A 19,891-nucleotide genomic window follows, 5' to 3' on the forward strand; every position below is an offset into this window, starting at 1 on the left:
GCATCTGTAGTGAGTCGTCAGATAAGATTCAGTCTGCCCAGCGAGGAGCAGTCACCCTCCTCTTCCGTCACTGGCAGGTACATCATCCCAACTGTGTGGTGTGGTATACTCACTACTAATATGCTGTCAAGTAAAGAATTAATTGTGAACATTGACTTTAGAGAAGGTGTTAGTGAGCCGTATCGGTTTTTATATTGTGTAGGCACAATAAGTTAGGTGTAATGCCTCACGTTGGTTACAGTATGTGTCATGAGCCGGTTACTATACTGTGGGTCGAATTCACACTGTAGGTCAAATGTGATGCTGCTCAGATTTTGAATTGGTTGTGGCATATTGTCCGGTTCAGTTAAGGTGTAATGCCTCACGTTGGTTACAGTATGTGTCATGAGCCGGTTACTATACTGTGGGTCGAATTCACACTGTAGGTCAAATGTGTTTGGGTTGGTGTCGTGATTCGTGATCTAAATTATTGTTATCTCAGGGTCCAAGTAGGCTAAATCCTTGTATAGATCAAAAATTCATTGTGTTGCATTTTGAGGATAACGGTGGTTGATTTCACAGTATTTTCTGGATTGTACTGATTTAATAAAAAAATTTAATTGTATCAAAATGGCATTTTAATGTACGTCTTTGTCTTTACATTAAAATTTTTCATTTCATCTCAGATTTGTACAAATTGACTAATTTATTTAAAAAGTTTTAAATTTTGTCCAGTCTATTAACGTTTTCTGGCTATGACTTTATTAACACTTACCAATTATCTCAACAAATGAGATAGATATTAAGTAAAACGAACTCACTTTGTTATTTAGATTTATTTGTATATCATTTATAACTTAATTTCACTGATTTTGCTTTGTTTTTATGTAAATTTATTTAATAAACACTATGTCCATCGCCCTGTAGTATGGTTTTAATTTAAAACGAACAATTTCTTCACATCACTGTCAGGAGCATCTCTTCTATGTACGCTTCACTTGAAATTTCTCACCAGAAGAAGGAATACCAGATTGCGGCTTATTGGTGTAAGTAGGCTGATGAAAGCAGACGCTGTGGAGAGGCAGAATTATCAGCAGAGGATATATGGCTAAACTCCAGAGTCTAAAAGATATCAAAGAACAGGAATCCGCAAATCTAGTTGGTTCAAGGGGAGAGTGCCGATGGCCGAGTGGTCTAAGACGTTGGATTTGAGTCTGAGCTAGAGATAGAGAAGGTTCGAATCCTGTCTGTGACCGTTGCACTTTTTATCAGTACCATTGACCTTGCACTTTATCGACTCTCCCCCTTATTCTGTTTGATAAGATCCTCGCACAGGCCAGTGGCCCATGAGGACGGGCAGAATAAGGCATAAAGGGAGATCGGCTTCTCCTTTTTTATAAAAAAAAATTAATTAAATAAATAACTTTTAAGTTTAATTGTAGGTTCTTATACTCATCCCACAGATTAAAACCATGTTTTTCCCTTGCAGTCTTTCTATTGTGATATACAAAAATTAAAATTATTCTCTTCAGCACAACCAAAATCATAGGAAATATTGATCAGCAGTGAATGTGTTAATGTCTTGTATAGTTTATTGTTGATAATGTTTATTGTTTGTTTAAGTGTGATTGATGATGAGGAGAATCACTACTCTCCCACTGTCTCTCCTCGTAAGTCCATCCATGAACTGTCTGATGTCCAAAGAAGGAAAGGCACTCCTGCCAATCCAAGAATATTGAGGGACCCCTGTAGTCTCAGGTATGTGGTTTACAACTAATCAAACATGACCTCGATTACACAGATGTTAAGTTTTATTAATGAGATTTTCTTTATTGTCATTTTATTATTAAAAGATGTGTTCAATAAGTATCCGACATTAATCTGCAAAAAACGATTAATGTATCAACATTTCTTATAAAGAGACCTCCAAAATAGTTCCAAACACTTCTGTATAGCTCCTGCCACTTTTGGAAACAAGTCTGGAGGGTCTCTTTTGGAATTGACATCAGTTGAAAATGTCAAATAGTCTTTATTAACCATTGATCATACATAATGAAATAGGTTTCATCCATAATTGTCAAAATTAAAATATATAAAACTATGTAAGTCTAATTAAAACTAACAGTAATATCACAGCCAAAGAATTCTTTTATACAGTAAAATGGAAGTTTTAAGCAACCAGCTGTACATTCTAGTCCTAAACATACTTATAGGCACAGTTATAGCAGATAGTGATAATTTATAGAAAAAGTGTATACCATACATTTTGTGTGATTTGGCAGTCTGTTAATTTATACATTGGGATGTCAATTTTACTTTTTCCACGTGTAATATGACCATGTATATTTTCTTTGATGACAAATTCAGCTAAGTTGTTTTTTACGTACATCACTGTACTGAAAATATACGAGTTCACCACAGTTAACATTTTAAGTTTAATGAAGAAGGGGCGACAATGATCCGCAGGGCCAGCCCAACACATTGTGTGAATTACTTTTTTTATCAATAAAATGTCACAGACTAAAGAGGAATGTCTCCACAAAAGCAAGCCATAGCTTAACTCTAACTCTAAAAGCCCAAAATATGCTATTCTCAGGTATTCAATTGAAGCGATATCTCATAATTTCCAGATAAGATAGCTAACCCTAGAAATTTTCCTGCAAACAAAATCAATGTGGGTTTCCACCCAATTCAATTTTGAATCAATCTCTAATAGTTTTACTGATCTATTTTCTAAGTCTTTGATAAACCTATTAAAAGTGCTTGAGTTTTTTTGTGGTTACAAAGAAGGTTATTGGCCGAGAACCAATTTATTGCACTATCAAGAGCTGATTTCGAAATCGACTGTAAAGCTGAAATATGTCGGTGTTGTGTCATTGGATAGAAGATCACTGGCCGCCACAATACAGTAACACCAGTCCTTGGGAAAAGAACCATTCAGGAGAATTATTATTCTTAAAATGCAGGGTCTCTAAGTAGTTATACATTTCAGCATTGTATTTATTTTTAGTTAAAGTTTAGAATTAATCATACTTTCTGTGATGATTACATTTTTAGATTATGAAAAGTAAGAGTAATCTCAGTACTTTAAAGGTTTTAATGATGTAGAGTTCCAATGAGGTTTTTTACCTTAGATTTGTTTTTAAATCATAGAACTTTTAAAATTAGTTATTTGTGATTTTTGTATTTACTTATTTTTCTAGTTTTAGACTTGCCAGTCAGGTCTGGGAGATCCAAGGCAATGAGTTTGTGCATGTAATGATTATTTCAGAGAGTGCTCAACTCCTGTCTCTTAATCAGCAACTACATGATCAAAAGGAATATATTTGGGTTAAAAATTATATGTATGTGAACAAGATATTTCTAACTTACATATCCACATGTGATTTAAGTATTGTATTCATTTGCCTTTTCCTGTATAAATAAATAATTGTATAACATAGCAGAAGGCACGTTGCATTAACAGACATTATAAAATATTATTTCATCATAACAAAAGAATCTAATTTGGTCACACCTCTAGAAAGATTTGTTTATTATTGATGTAATGGTTTCATTTTCATTGTTCGATTTCACATTGATACTTCAAAGACATCAATCCGTGGTCCAAAGTACTTGTTTATAAGAATTGTTTTCTTTTCTCCATCTTCCAGGAAAAATATTAACTCAGTAAAATGTATTACATATACTATTTGTCATTACTAAAATGTTTGAAAACTTACATCCAAAATCTTTCATTAATAATGAAAACAAACTTTTAATACAACTTTTGTCTTTAACCCTTTGAGTGCCGGAGCATCGCTATTTGCGATCCTGCAGTAACACTTATATTTTATATAGTATTTAACTAAATTGGCTCAATGACTGTACATACGTATTCCAAAGGCTTCAACGCAACTTTTGATAAAGATTTGTTGCATTCTGGTTAGATTCTGATTTTTACGGCGGTTGTTAAGAGAGCGTGAGTTTAGAATCAACAGCTACACGGACGAGCCGTCACATGTTTTGTTTGCGCTGGTGTTTATTTCACAAATTATTGTAAATTTTGAAAGTTTTTAAGTGTAAATGGGTTTGTAGTGTTAGTATCTTCATATTATTTCATTTTTGTATGTTGTTCTAGTCAGTGTGTAAGTAGAACAATGACTTGACCGTGAGTTACGGTGATCGTAAGCAGCTAGTACTTTACTAAATACATTTGTATAGTTTTTATGTGTTTGTTCAGTGATATTTATAAGCGATGAGTCGTAAAAAAATTGCTGACAATGAAGACCTAGTATTGCAGGCATTAGATTTAAGCATTAGCAGTGCAGACAATACACAGAGTGTTAGGTTAGGTTAGAAAATTTCTAGTTATGTAGTGGTTCATATTTTCATATTTATTTTCCAAACTTTATTTATAATTATAAAAAAAGTGTTTATAGGTCCTTTTGTAAATAATTAAATGGAGTATTAGATAGAATAACTGAAAGTGAAAAAAAATATTTTCAATAACACCAAGTTGTGGCAAAATAAAAAGACAAAATGTTTTTGCTCATAAAGTTTTTGTAAATGTTTTTTTTATTGGTATAAAAACGTTAAATAAGTAATCAATGTATTATATTTATAAAGAAAATATATTTACCTGCAAAAAAAACAAAACCCAGGATATTATACCAAAAAATAATATTTTTATGAATTTTTAACCAGACCCTTGCAAAATCAGACATTTTCACTCGGCATTTTATGCACATCTTTTAGCAAAAACGCCGCAGCACTCAAAGGGTTAATATTCTTACATATATCATTATCTGGAAAAATATCACACTAAACTATCAAACTACTATTAACACATAATTGTTTTAGTTTTTCTTTAGGTATTAAGCTAATTGTACCATATTTTATTGATCTAGTTTATTAAATAAGTGTCTTTGATAAATTGTTTCTACAGTCCAAACGTTGGGGTTTTTCAGGAGCTCAGCTACCAAGTTAAAATTTTTGGATGATGACATAACAAATAAAGAACCACTTCACATTGAACCAAGTGCCACAGCAGATGCTATATTGAGAAAGATATCAGTTAGTCCAGGTTCCAGTGAAGAAACTTACTTCAGTTTCCATAGCAGTTCTTCAAGTCAGAAAACTAAGAGTATAGATAGCAAGGTGAGCTTCGATTTGCCCTTAGGACTGGAAGGGAACATAGAAGACGAAGATGAAACGGTTGAACTGCAAGAAATTGTTCTTACAGAAGATAAAGAGTTGAATGTTTCAGTTCAAACAGAAGATAAGGAATTAGATGTTTTAGTTAGGTCAATTGAAGATGCAGATAACAAAGTACCAAATTATATTACAAATACTGAAGTTTCATCAAAACCTAAGCTTTCAAAAGAAATGTGTGAAGTAGACACGAAGGAAGATACATTGCAAGCCCAAATACCAGTTGAGGCATACGTTTCATATGATATTTTGGAAATCTCTCATGAAACAGTTCAACCAAAAAGTCCAGAAGAAATTAAAATTGTTATCGAGACTATAGGGACTTCAAAATTTTTAAATAAAACCAAAGTAGTGGATTATGATACAACAGAAGAGAGCTTCGAAGAAGCTGAGTCTTCCAAAGAAGATATTTGTGTTGCTGATGAAGAAAATGAATCTCACTATGTAGATGATAAATCACCAGTTTATAAATGGACTAAAATTCAGGATCAAAAACAAGAGTCTCTAGAGCTAGAAGTAAGCAAGCAAGATGACAAAGGGGTGCAAAAACGTGTAGCCAAAGTTACTATATCTAAAGCGATACCCATGTTCTATTCTGAATCATTAGAAACTTCCAAAAGATTTGGTAATAAAATCTCTTCAATATCAGGACCTGAACTCCCTCAAGCCAATAGTATGATCAAAACCAATGAAAATGTATCACTTGACGAAACTGAAACAGGATCTGATGCTCAATTGTTTGAAATGGATGTGTGTGAACATACCCCATTAAAAGAAGTTAATATTGCTGAAAACTCAGTGTCGAATATGACAAGTAGAATTATGACTAAAATTGAGACTGAACAATTAGAGGAAAATAAGCTATTAACCGATGAACACAATAAAGATAAAATGACTAACTCTCGTCCTGAAGCTGTGCAACCAACTTCACCAATTGACAAATCTCAGCTACCACAAATATTAGAAGAAATATTAAATAGAGGCAGGATTTCTGCAAGTCTGACAGAAAAACACCATCTTTCACCTCAATCAGTTTGTGTCATTAACAACAAAGTTGAAAAAGAAACTTATGCTGCATCCACTCAGTCTCTTCACAAAACAAGTAATGGCAATTTTATATCTAAAGTTTTAGATGAAGAAAAAAATATTACTGCAGTGGACCTAATTAAAAGTAATAATTTGCATAATATCAAATCCTTTACTGATACACCTGGTAGACTTGAAAACACAACATATAATACTTTGGTTGATTCAGGTAAATCTGTCAAAGAAGTAAAAGATTTTCAACCCTCTCAAAAAAATAAAAAATTGGATATTGATCAAATCAAGTCTGATAACACTTTGAAGCAGTTTGAGAATGATTTAGATGAATTTGAAATGTCTCTATCTTTAGAATCTTCCATTCAAGATAATGCAGTTTCTCCTGTAAGAGATATCTGTTCAATATCAGAAGCCCAAGTGGAATCAGAACTTAATTCTCAGGGCAATTTAAAAAACGAACCAGAGAGGAGATTGACATTTGTTACTGATTCATCAATATCTAACATGAATGAAGAAAACAGAACTTATCCGAAAGAAACTGATAGTGTTAAAGACAACGAAGAAAAATTAACTGTTGATACTGATATTACAAAGCCTACTATTGTAGATGAACCAAACAAAGAAATAAGATTTGTCATTGACTCTACTAAAACCAAATCGTCCCAAGAAGAGAAAGAAGATTTATCTGTTTTTACTGAGTCTGATAAATCTGAATCCTTTAAGAAAAAACACACACCATTGACATGTACTACTGAGTCTGTAGAATCTTCAATCCAAGAAGAGAGAGAAACCTGTTCATTTTCAGAGTCAATAAAATCTGTTGCTTTGGAAGAAGAAAAAGAAGAATCGATTCTCATTGCATCTTCAGCTGAACCTCTACTTTTCACCACCACTAAAGACGATACAATTGCTGACTTAGATTTAAAAATGACTGAAGATGAATCAGTTATTGAAAAAGACAAGACATGTATGATGGAATCAGAAGAAGCTGCTGAACCTCTGTATGAGAATTTGAAGCCTTTACCATTTCATGTGGAAGAAAACATTGAAGAGGAAGTCACAAACCAGTATAATGAAGGTAAAAAAATTCTTTTAATATTTATAGATTTGTTAATATTTCATAATTAATTGTGATAGCCATTAAAATTAGAGTTTGAATATAAAATCAGAAAGTTTCTCACAGTTATTTTGATTATCATTGTTTATTCTATCAATCAAAGTCTTTATTACTGAAAACATAATAAATTAATATACAAGCAATTGCCGCTATAAATCATAATAATAGATCAATTAAAGTTATTCCTCAGCAGTAAACACTGTATCTTGTAATCGTAAAGTTTTGTAGACCTTCTGGAACTTTCTGGGGTCAGGATTATTCCAAACATCCTTTTATAATAATCCAGCCTATCATTTTTACTTTAACTGATCTACGTCTAACTTTGTCCAACTAAAAATTAGCTTTTTAGTAACTTTTTAAACTTACTATTGTATTTTGATCAATTTTTTGTGCCATATTGTGACGCTCACATCAGTTACAAATTAAACTAAATTTTAAAAACTTTTGACTTCATTGGTAATAGCATATGAGAATTTTATTTATGGAAAAGTCATGGAATTTCATAAAGCTAGACATCCTTGATACGAGCTAGCAGGCACTAAAAGCCACTAACAGACAACCATACCTTGCGTACAAGTCTGACAACCACTACTGAATGTGAGATATTATGCTGTTTATCTAATTTAATATCCTGTGTTGATTAATTTTTTAAACAATTATTCTAGTATGGCAAGAAAATGATACTAGCCTGGCTAACAGGATACGTATTGCTATTGCTTTTTTAGTTTATTTTTTAATTATATTATTGTTTTTGTATTAATTTTAACATAAATATTTTGTTTTGTTATATAAGATTTTTAAGAGATTTCTATTATTTCAAATAACAAGAAAGATTTCTTCAAGATACTCATTAAGCCATCAATAATGTCCAAAACGTAATATGTTGCAGCAATTATTTTTTTATTTTATCTTTCAGACCTTACAGAAGGAGATGTAGAAGATATATATGATGACATTATAGAAGACAAAGAAGATTGCAGTTCAGATGAAGATAAAAAGAGTGAAAGCCAAGGGGAAAGTGGTGAAGATAATGATAGTGATGTGATTTGTCTTGGATCAGGTTCCGATGAAGAGCGTCAGAAAAAGTCAGCTATCCTGTTAACATCTCACACAAAGGTTTCTGATGTAAGTTTTAATATTTGTTCTTATTATGATGATTTTTGGCATGAAAACATCATGCAATGATTAACAAAATATCATTTTACAAATTTGTATACAATCTCTAAATAAAGAGTAAATCAGTGTTGTATTTTGTGAAACACTGTCTAAAACAGCACTGACTGGGTACTCTGGCTAAATAACAACTGCAGACAACAGTGAAACCTGGAGAAATAGATCAATCTCTGACTAAAACACTGTTTACATCAGCACTGACTGTGTACTTTGGTTTAATAATAACTTTGCAGGCAATAGTGAGAACCTGGAGAAATAGATAAATCCCTGACTAAAACACTGTTTACATCAGCACTGACTGTGTATTTTGGTTTAATAATAACTTTGCAGGCAATAGTGAGAACCTGAAGAAATAGATAAATCCCTGACTAAAACACTGTTTACATCAGCACTGACTGTACTTTGGTTTCATAATAACTTTGCAGGCAATAGTGAGAACCTGGAGAAATAGATAAATCCCTGACTAAAACACTGTTTACATCAGCACTGACTGTGTACTTTGGTATAATAATAACTTTGCAACTTTGGTATAATAATAACTTTGCAGGCAATAGTGAGAACCTGGAGAAATAGATAAATCTCTGACTAAAACACTGTTTACATCAGCACTGACTGTGTACTTTGGTTTAATAATAACTTTGCAGGCAATAGTGAGAACCTGGAGAAATAGATAAATCCCTGACTAAAACACTGTTTACATCAGCACTGACTGTGTACTTTGGTTAACTCTGGCTAATATAACAAGTTTGCAGACAATAGTGAGAATGTGTAGAAATAGGTAAATCCCCGAATAAAATTCTGACTGGGAACCCTGGCTATTAACAACTTTGCAGACAATAGTGATAACCTGGAAAGTCAAATGATGTGGAAAAACAGATCTGAATAAGCAAAGCAAAATCATTGTAGCTAATGTTTATAAATGTTGATAACTTGTGTAAGAATCCTGAAATGATAAACAATGTTTTAATCAAGTACAGAAATTTACTGCTGAAATGTTTGATATTTTATTGAGTACAGACCAGAAAATAAAAAAAATGAATGTGTTGGACCCCCATAACTTGGGGTTGGGTTGGAACTTCACTTAAATTTAGTATACCACGAAAAACATTCAAGAAACCTAGGAAGGTTTTTTTCATATGAATCTCACTGTCTTAAATTTCTTTCTTTTTTTTGAGTTTCCAACTGCAGAAAACATTAAATCTGTCAATCATTCATCAATTCTTTATTACAGTTAGAGTTGATCTACAGAAAAAAATTAACTTTAAAAGTTTTCAACAAAATCTGTTCTCAGAATATTTAAGCAGATAAAATTTATGTACAAGAAGTGTAACAACAGAAGGAAGTTCTTGTTGGTAATAAATGACATAATGTGTGCTGGCACTGACTTTTTAGAAAAGATTCAAATCATTAGATATGTACCTTTTCAAAGACCTATATTTATTTATTTATACAAGATTTGGGTAAATCAGAAAGATTTACCTGGCAAGGGGGGGCTGAAAGTACCGGTGGAAAAAGGAGGCAGGATTATTGTGCTGTATGTTGGTTTAGCAAAAACCAGATTCTTACCTGGATGTAAATTAATTGTGACTCCAAAGGTTGAAACTGCAAGAAAGCTGATATACAAGAGCAGCTGAAATGGTATAAAGTTCCGTTTAGGGATGATGAAGTTAGGGCTGAACTTCTTAACAAGAGGAGTATATGAAATACTATGTGCCCAATATGACCCCGTAAAGGATATGTGGGCACACGCAACATCACCTTACCTAGAGATGAGGTAACATAGGGGATTAGAGAAGTGCCATGTTAAACAGTTACAGGATCAAGACTAAAAGTGCCAGTTCGTTCATAACGTGATCCACAGCCTAAATACTACGCAGCTGCAGACTGTGCTGTACAATTACTTAAATGCCACGTACTTCATGTCGTTTGCAAGTTCAGATGAATTTGCGTTGTATCGAAAGTTGCTTACAGTCAATATGTTGCCTTGAAAATTTGAGAACATTACCAATTCAGTATAATAAAATTTACATTCATAATATAAGTCCTTGTTTACTGTTTAAATATTAGTTAATTTTAATCTTTTTGTGTTGTAGGTTTGTATGATTAAAGAAGGAAAATGTCAGCTATTATTAGGAAAGGCAGGTCAGGATTGGAAGGGAATATTTCATGTCTACTGGGTACTTTCTCAACCACTGAGATCCTTTTCTATAATAGCTTTGTGATGCCATTTTCCTTCTTGATAACTATTAAAATGAAGATTTTGTCCAATTGTCTATTTCTGATCAGCTGTGACATTAATATTAAAACTATAAATAAACATAAACCTGTAAATAAAAATTATTTTAAACCTTTAGAATTGGTTATAGAAAGAATTAGTGACAAGTTTTATTTTGAAAAAGTGAGAATAATACAGAGTTTATTGTGAAATGTACAAAACTAATTAATTACAAACATGTAAGCAACGTTTATAGTGTTAGTTCAGTTTTCTTATAAAATTGTATGACACATTCACACTATTATATTGTGCAAATATTTCGAGCCATACAATACCAAGTTATTATAAGTACAAAATCTGCCTGACTACTGACTGCCTGTGATTGGTTGCCATAACTTTATAAACATCTTCCCTATTAATCCTATATTTCGAGCCATACAATACCAAGTTATTATAAGTACAAAATCTCCCTGACTACTGACTGCCTGTGATTGGTTGCCATAACTTTATAAACATCTTCCCTATTAATCCTATATTTCGAGCCATACAATACCAAGTTATTATAAGTACAAAATCTGCCTGACTACTGACTGCCTGTGATTGGTTGCCATAACTTTATAAACATCTTCCCTATTAATCCTGTATTTTGAGCCATACAATACCAAGTTATTATAAGTACAAAATCTGCCTGACTACTGACTGCCTGTGATTGGTTGCCATAACTTTATAAACATCTTCCCTATTAACACATTCACTGCGGATGACAAAATTACTGGTGGCAGAAAATGCGGGATTTTTTTTTTTTTTTTTACTTACCCAAAATGGAGTCAGGATAGCCGAAAGGGTTGTCCAAGGTATCCCGGAAGCTTCGTTGGCCGGAACGGTTGACGTCATGTCCGTGCCGAGTTTGCTCGTCATCCGCACCGGGTGCCGGTCACCGTGTTGTATGTGCTCGCTGCGCACTAGGTTTCGGCACAAACACTCGCGAATTACACGTATATAGTACATGAATGACACGTAGATAGTACATCAATTACACGTATATATTACATACTAGTTTGAAAAATATACAACATCAAAAACAGTTAACACTCCCCCCTCTCAGAGTAAAAATTAGAAAAAAACTATATACATCCCCACCCACCGCCAAAGTCTAAAAACTACTTATTTGCCCTCGTGATACTTATCAAAGCAACCGAGTTCACACAGAGCTGGTTCGTCAGGGCACACTGCACAATAGTATACTGTTTCCTTACGCTTGCCTTCTTGGTAGCAAACGCGGCACCTCCGGGTAACTGACTTGCCGTTTCCTTTGCGCTTCATTGATTTGGAGAGACGATGCATGCTGTTGCGAGTCGGTGTGATGAGCAGTGGGGCTTCCTTTGGAGGGAGCAGGTCTTCAAGTACACGAACTCGGAAGTCATACAGGGACAGCCTATCTGAGTTGTACATGTTGTACAGATAAAAAGAATTTACAACAACAACCTGGAGAAAGTGCACAAAAATTTTCTTGTGCCATCGCAGGGTCTTGCGCTCACAGGGGTAATACGATACCATTTGGTCCAAGCGGTCAGTCCCCTTCATGTAAGAGTTGTAGTACATGATTGGTTTTGGCAGCGTTCGTTTTTGGTTTCTCCGGTTGGTGGTTTGGACCATCTCGTTGTCATATTGTGTGGAGATGTAGGTCACCGTCCGCTTATCCCTCCATTTTCCAATCATGACACTTTGGGCATAGTTTGCTATCGTTTCACCTTTGCCCAATGCCTTTGCCTTCACCGCTGGAGGTGTATGGAGTCTGTCGATGCGTAGGGTGCCGGTAGTGTAGGTTGAATGACGTAAAAGTTTGGATGATAAGACAAAACTATTATAAAAATTATCCATGAACAGGGAATGGCCTTTCCCCAGGAAGTCCCTCATCAGCTTCATGACGACTTTGACGGTATGACCTTTGCCACTACAAGAGTCATGACTCCCCGTGTAAACATGGAAGCGCAGCATGAGTCCCTCGGGTTCATTCAGGGAATAAATTTTGATCCCATATTTGTGGCGCTTGCCCTTTACGTACTGGCGGAAGACCAGTCTGCCACGCCACAGTACCATCTCTTCGTCGATTGTCAGTTCACGGTCGGGATAATAGATCTGTCGCATCTTATTGTTGAAATATTCAACAATATTTTGAATTTTAAAAGACCGGTTGTTAGCAGGTTCAGGGTGATCAGGGGTATCAACTCTTGAATAATGCAGACATCTCAAAATGCCAAGAAATCGATCTCGAGACATGTACTCCTTGAACATAGGAAAGTTCAACAACCGATGAGTTTTCCAATAATCGTTCAATCGATTCAATCTGACGTTGCCAGTCAACAGTAGAAGGCCTAAGAATGTTCTTAGTTCGGCCAACACTAAGTCCTTCCATTTGGTTATGCGAGACGCGGGAGTAGTGGTGGGGCCACAAAATAGTTCCAGGGCATACAAGTTGGTTTGTCTAATAATATTCTCTAAAAACACGGTGTCAAGAAGGAGATTGAACCAGTCAATTGGTTTATTGTCACCTGGAATGGGAACGAGCAAGCCAGGTTGACCAGTAAACGGCAGGTCACGTAAACCAGCCATGTCGCTGGCCGTGTCAGCCCACTGGGGGTGGGGGATGCCGCCTTCACCGTCGCTAGAACTGTTCGAACTCGACTCATTGTCTTCATCAGATGAAAAATTATCGTCAATAACATTATCGTCTTCCTCCATTATGAGTACATACACTTACACAGTCAACAGACACTATAATCCACTCACACAATATCGCAAAGCATACACAACAAACGAAAATGGCGAACCGGGGACGAATCACACCAACTGACTCACCGAAACTGGCACACCTCGCTATGAGTGTTACAGCCTTCCCAGGCAACTGCTCAGCTCACACTGGGGCAATATGAAAGCAGCTGCTGTATGACGAGCTCGCTCGTCCACCGCCAGGCGCGCCAGGTTCGCATGACGAGCATGCTCGTCACCCGCAGTGAATGTGTTAATCCTGTATTTTGAGCCATACAATACCAAGTTATTATAAGTACAAAATCTGCCTGACTACTGACTGCCTGTGATTGGTTGCCATAACTTTATAAACATCTTCCCTATTAATCCTATATTTCGAGCCATACAATACCAAGTTATTATAAGTAAAAAATCTCCCTAACTACTGACTGCCTGTGATTGATTGCCATAACTTTATAAACATCTTCCCTATTAATCCTATATTTCGAGCCATACAATACCAAGTTATTATAAGTACAAAATCTGCCTGACTACTGACTATCTGTGATTGGTTGCCATAACTTTATAAACATCTTCCCTATTAATCCTATATTTCGAGCCATACAATACCAAGTTATTATAAGTACAAAATCTGCCTGACTACTGACTGTCTGTGATTGGTTGCCATAACTTTATAAACATCTTCCCTATTAAGCCTATATTTCGAGCCATACAATACCAAGTTATTATAAGTACAAAATCTGCCTGACTACTGACTGTCTGTGATTGGTTGCCATAACTTTATAAACATCTTCCCTATTAATCCTATATTTCGAGCCATACAATACCAAGTTATTATAAGTACAAAATCTGCCTGACTACTGACTGTCTGTGATTGGTTGCCATAACTTTATAAACATCTTCCCTATTAATCCTATATTTCGAGCCATACAATACCAAGTTATTATAAGTACAAAATCTGCCTGACTACTGACTGTCTGTGATTGGTTGCCATAACTTTATAAACATCTTCCCTATTAATCCTATATTTCGAGCCATACAATACCAAGTTATTATAAGTACAAAATCTGCCTGACTACTGACTGCCTGTGATTGGTTGCCATAACTTTATAAACATCTTCCCTATTAATCCTGTATTTCGAGCCATACAATACCAAGTTATTATAAGTACAAAATCTGCCTGACTACTGACTGCCTGTGATTGGTTGCCATAACTTTATAAACATCTTCCCTATTAATCCTATATTTCGAGCCATACAATACCAAGTTATTATAAGTACAAAATCTCCCTGACTACTGACTGCCTGTGATTGGTTGCCATAACTTTATAAACATCTTCCCTATTAATCCTATATTTCGAGCCATACAATACCAAGTTATTATAAGTACAAAATCTGCCTGACTACTGACTGCCTGTGATTGGTTGCCATAACTTTATAAACATCTTCCCTATTAATCCTGTATTTCGAGCCATACAATACCAAGTTATTATAAGTAAAAAATCTCCCTGACTACTGACTGCCTGTGATTGGTTGCCATAACTTTATAAACATCTTCCCTATTAATCCTGTATTTCGAGCCATACAATACCAAGTTATTATAAGTAAAAAATCTCCCTGACTACTGACTGCCTGTGATTGGTTGCCATAACTTTATAAACATCTTCCCTATTAATCCTGTATTTCGAGCCATACAATACCAAGTTATTATAAGTAAAAAATCTCCCTGACTACTGACTGCCTGTGATTGGTTGCCATAACTTTATAAACATCTTCCCTATTAATCCTGTATTTCGAGCCATACAATACCAAGTTATTATAAGTAAAAAATCTCTCTGACTACTGACTGCCTGTGATTGGTTGCCATAACTTTATAAACATCTTCCCTATTAATCCTGTATTTCGAGCCATACAATACCAAGTTATTATAAGTAAAAATCTCCCTGACTACTGACTGCCTGTGATTGGTTGCCATAACTTTATAAACATCTTCCCTATTAATCCTGTATTTCGAGCCATACAATACCAAGTTATTATAAGTAAAAAAATCTCCCTGACTACTGACTGCCTGTGATTGGTTGCCATAACTTTATAAACATCTTCCCTATTAATCCTGTATTTCGAGCCATACAATACCAAGTTATTATAAGTAAAAAAATCTCCCTGACTACTGACTGCCTGTGATTGGTTGCCATAACTTTATAAACATCTTCCCTATTAATCCTATATTTCGAGCCATACAATACCAAGTTATTATAAGTAAAAAATCTCCCTGACTACTGACTGCCTGTGATTGGTTGCCATAACTTTATAAACATCTTCCCTATTAATCCTGTATTTCGAGCCATACAATACCAAGTTATTATAAGTAAAAAATCTCCCTGACTACTGACTGCCAGTGATTGGTTGCCATAACTTTATAAACATCTTCCCTATTAAGCCTATATTTCGAGCCATACAATACCAAGTTATTATAAGTAAAAAATCTCCTGACTACTGACTGCCTGTGATTGGTTGCCATAACTTTATAAACATCTTCCCTATTAATCCTGTATTTCGAGCCATACAATACCAAGTTATTATAAGTAAAAAATCTCCCTGACTACTGACTGCCTGTGATTGGTTGCCATAACTTTATAAACATCTTCCCTATTAATCCTATATTTCGAGCCATACAATACCAAGTTATTATAAGTACAAAATCTGCCTGACTACTGACTGCCTGTGATTGGTTGCCATAACTTTATAAACATCTTCCCTATTAATCCTATATTTCGAGCCATACAATACCAAGTTATTATAAGTAAAAAATCTCCCTGACTACTGACTGCCTGTGATTGGTTGCCATAACTTTATAAACATCTTCCCTATTAATCCTATATTTCGAGCCATACAATACCAAGTTATTATAAGTAAAAAATCTCCCTGACTACTGACTGCCTGTGATTGGTTGCCATAACTTTATAAACATCTTCCCTATTAATCCTGTATTTCGAGCCATACAATACCAAGTTATTATAAGTAAAAAATCTCCCTGACTACTGACTGCCTGTGATTGGTTGCCATAACTTTATAAACATCTTCCCTATTAATCCTGTATTTCGAGCCATACAATACCAAGTTATTATAAGTACCAAATCTCCTTGACTATTGACTGCCTGTGATTGGTTGCCATAACTTTATAAACATCTTCCCTATTAATCCTGTATTTCGAGCCATACAATACCAAGTTATTATAAGTAAAAAATCTCCCTGACTACTGACTGCCTGTGATTGGTTGCCATAACTATAACTATACTCTCTACAGCCTTGACAGTGTTTCTGCCTGACATAAACCCAAACTGCTCATCACATAATAGGCCATTTTGAGTAAAGAAAGCATTAAGTTACTGTTTGATACACAATTCAAAAATCATACTGAAAATAGGAACTAAGGATATAGGTTTAGCTTGTCACCTATTATGTAGACTGGAGTTACTTTTCTTACCTTAAGAGCTTTTGGATATAACCCCTGATCTAACATCATATTAAATACATATGTTAGTGGTCCTACAATTAAAACCAATTATACTTTTAATAGCATACTATAAAACCCATAGTAGTCTTGGCTCTTAGACGAATTAAGGCTAGCTTCATATTTTATTATATCAATTGTTCGAATTACATTCTACTTCAAAATTATATTATTACAGCTAATATAGTGATCTAAAACATAGTTATTTACCAGTTCTAAAGCATAATTATCAAACACATCCTTATTTTACTTTATTTGATTCTAATTCTTTATCAGCATTAATAAAAAATCATTAAAAATCTTAGACTCCATTAAAATATCATGATTTCCTTTTGTTTTGTTTGACTCAGCTTTAATAATATTCCAAGCAGCCTTGCATTTATTCACAAAATTTGTGATAGTTATTGAGTATTGTCCTATCATATAAAGTAATTATCTATGCTTGAAGTATTGTCAGCTCTGGAGTGAAACCATTTTATATTCAATCCATTAGATTAAAAAATAATTGGGCATCTCATGTATTTTTTCTTATATTTATGTTAAAATCTGTTTTAATTGCATAATGAGAAATATATTGTATTTTTCATTTAAATAGAATAAAAAAAGATTCTAATTTATTTAAAAACACAGATGTATTGAAGTCCTCTGCATTAAGGTTAAATAGTTATAAGCAACAGTTTTTTTATATTATTCATAGTATAATTATTCTTTTTGTTACAGTTTTCAAAACAAAACTTACAAGTGGATGAAACTTTGGATTTTGAAGATGAAACCAATGATGTAGATGATGATAAGGATTGCAATGATGAAGACTCATATCATGAGTCGAGTGAAGAAAACTATGATAGTTCTGAAAATGAAATTCAGGAACATAATACTGAAATGAGTTATTCTGATTCAAGTGAAGAAGATAATCACCAGGGAAACAGATCCTGGAAATCACAAAGAAAAGATTTTGAGAGTGAAGGAAGTTCTGAAAAAGAAGACATTGCATCTGATGAAAATACGATAGAATCACCACCATACGAACTTATAGGGCAGGACAGCCAATCAAACAGTCATTTTCAAACCCAAATGGAAAATCTTAAAAGTGTTGTCGATGAAAATACAAAGCAACCCATTTATCATGGTTGCTCTGATTTAAATAAGGCTGAAATTGAAACGGATAAATCAGCAGATCATATAAAAGCAGAGATGTCTTCTTTTGAAGATTCAAAAGTTGTAAATTCTGATATGAACAATAAAAATATTTCAGAAAAAGCCGAGTTTATGCTTTCAGAAAGTGTTCACATGGAAACTTTTGAACAAAAAATTGATGAAACCTTTAATATGGGGAAGCCAGAGAAAAATAAATGTAATGTAGAAACTGGAAGTATATTAGATTTGAAATTAAGAAGAAGTAAACGCTACAGCTCAGCAACTAATCTTTCTTCGAGTAAATTGACAAGATTAAGAAGAAAATCAAGTTCTGCTCATGACTTAACATCCCTTGTCATTTCAGAAACAAAATCAGCAACAGAGCTTAGTGATGCTAAGAGTAGTACTAGTATTTCATCCAGTGAAACTGACTTGTGTGAAGATAAATTGAATCTACCGAGAAAGCGTGGTAGACGAAGCCGTTTAAGTCAATTACAGGACATAACAGAAGAAAATACAGAAAATGTTTCCTCACCTAATGATAAAACATTAAGAAGATCAGTGTCATCAAACCAGTTAGTTGAACAACAACCTGTTATGGGAACCTCTATGAAAAGATCCAGTTCTAGTAGTATTTTGTCTGAGTATGGCAAAGCTTCTGAATTAGAGTTAGGTACAAACATTTCTAAAGAAACACACACAGGCACAATGAGCTCGTCAAATGAGTCATCAAAGATTAAACTTAAAAAGAGGTGGACTTTAGAAATGGAAGCTATGAACTATATAACTCGCAAGAAACGCAAGTCATCAGTGGTTAGTAACTCGTTAGAAGTAGTCAATTCAAGTGATGAAGAGGAGAGTGAAAAAAATAAAAGTAGAATACATACCAAAGAGTCTTTAGAAAGTGGACCTAATAACTCGTCCACTGTAATTGTTAAAAGTAATGATGAAAATGAAGGAGACATGGAGTCTTCTGTGACTGTGAATACTGAAGACATTGAAGCATACGACTGTAAACTTGAAGTTGATACAATGCCTAGAATAAGATCTCAATCTGTACCTCCAACATTAGAACATTCTGATCCCCCTGCACTGTCTACAAAAAGGAGGAGTTCTTCTTTGATAAAGATTAAGAATATCCATAGGAAAGTGTTAAAAAGATATTCACATAAGAAATCATTGCTGAAAAGTGCATATGAGCCTCTTGAAATTGTGCATTCAGATGAGGAAAGTATTAGAGAAACTGTCCAGGAAAAGATACAAGATTGTTCCGAAAAATTGGTTGTCCCCAAAGAAAACATTGAAGATACAAATAACTCAGTAAATGAAATTGAAACAACAAATATGGACTGTTGTAGTCAAGATACACACACTGTAACATCACCTCCATTACATATTAGCAGAAGAAATCTACGAAGCTCGTCAGAACCACCGAGTTATGAAGATGTAGAAATTTCAAAACGAAAACTAGATAGAAGGAGTTCTTCAACATGCAAAATTAATAAAATCCATAAACTGATTTTGTCCAGACATTCTCATAGGAAGTCGATGTATTCAAGTAAGTTTCTTTCTACCAATGGAGGTTGTTCAGTCTGATGATGAAGAAAGTTTATCTACCAAGGACGTTGTTTGCTCAGATCTTGAACCCATAAATGAAGTTAAAGCTGATATCAAAGCAGATAGTACAGAAAAAAATCATGAAGATGGAAGTAAAAAGTTAAATTTTGACAAAGATAACTCAAAAACTATAAATT

At 34.2% G+C, this 19,891-nt stretch overlaps 1 protein-coding gene across 1 annotated transcript; it reads left to right on the forward strand.

The window, feature by feature from the left end:
• Positions 1 to 6,717: 6,717 nt before the first annotated feature.
• Positions 6,718 to 19,733, forward strand: LOC124361394 (MATH and LRR domain-containing protein PFE0570w-like). The gene is made up of 3 exons (XM_046815442.1): positions 6,718 to 7,291; positions 8,247 to 8,455; positions 17,721 to 19,733. Exons 1-3 carry the CDS (start codon positions 6,718 to 6,720, stop codon positions 19,731 to 19,733), a joined length of 2,796 nt encoding a protein of 931 aa, XP_046671398.1.
• The last annotated feature ends 158 nt before the right edge of the window (positions 19,734 to 19,891 follow it).

The sequence above is a fragment of the Homalodisca vitripennis genome, chromosome 4 (assembly GCF_021130785.1).
Source record: "Homalodisca vitripennis isolate AUS2020 chromosome 4, UT_GWSS_2.1, whole genome shotgun sequence".
Classification (NCBI taxonomy): Eukaryota; Metazoa; Arthropoda; class Insecta; order Hemiptera; family Cicadellidae; genus Homalodisca; species Homalodisca vitripennis.

Bases quoted from the DNA above. Each gene is read 5' to 3' on its own strand.
- LOC124361394 (XM_046815442.1), top strand. From the start codon at position 6,718: ATGAATGAAGAAAACAGAACTTATCCGAAAGAAACTGATAGTGTTAAA. The intron at 7,292-8,246 runs GTAAAAAAATTC...TTTATCTTTCAG, and splicing joins CACAAACCAGTATAATGAAG to ACCTTACAGAAGGAGATGTA. The intron at 8,456-17,720 runs GTAAGTTTTAAT...TTTTTGTTACAG, and splicing joins CTCACACAAAGGTTTCTGAT to TTTTCAAAACAAAACTTACA.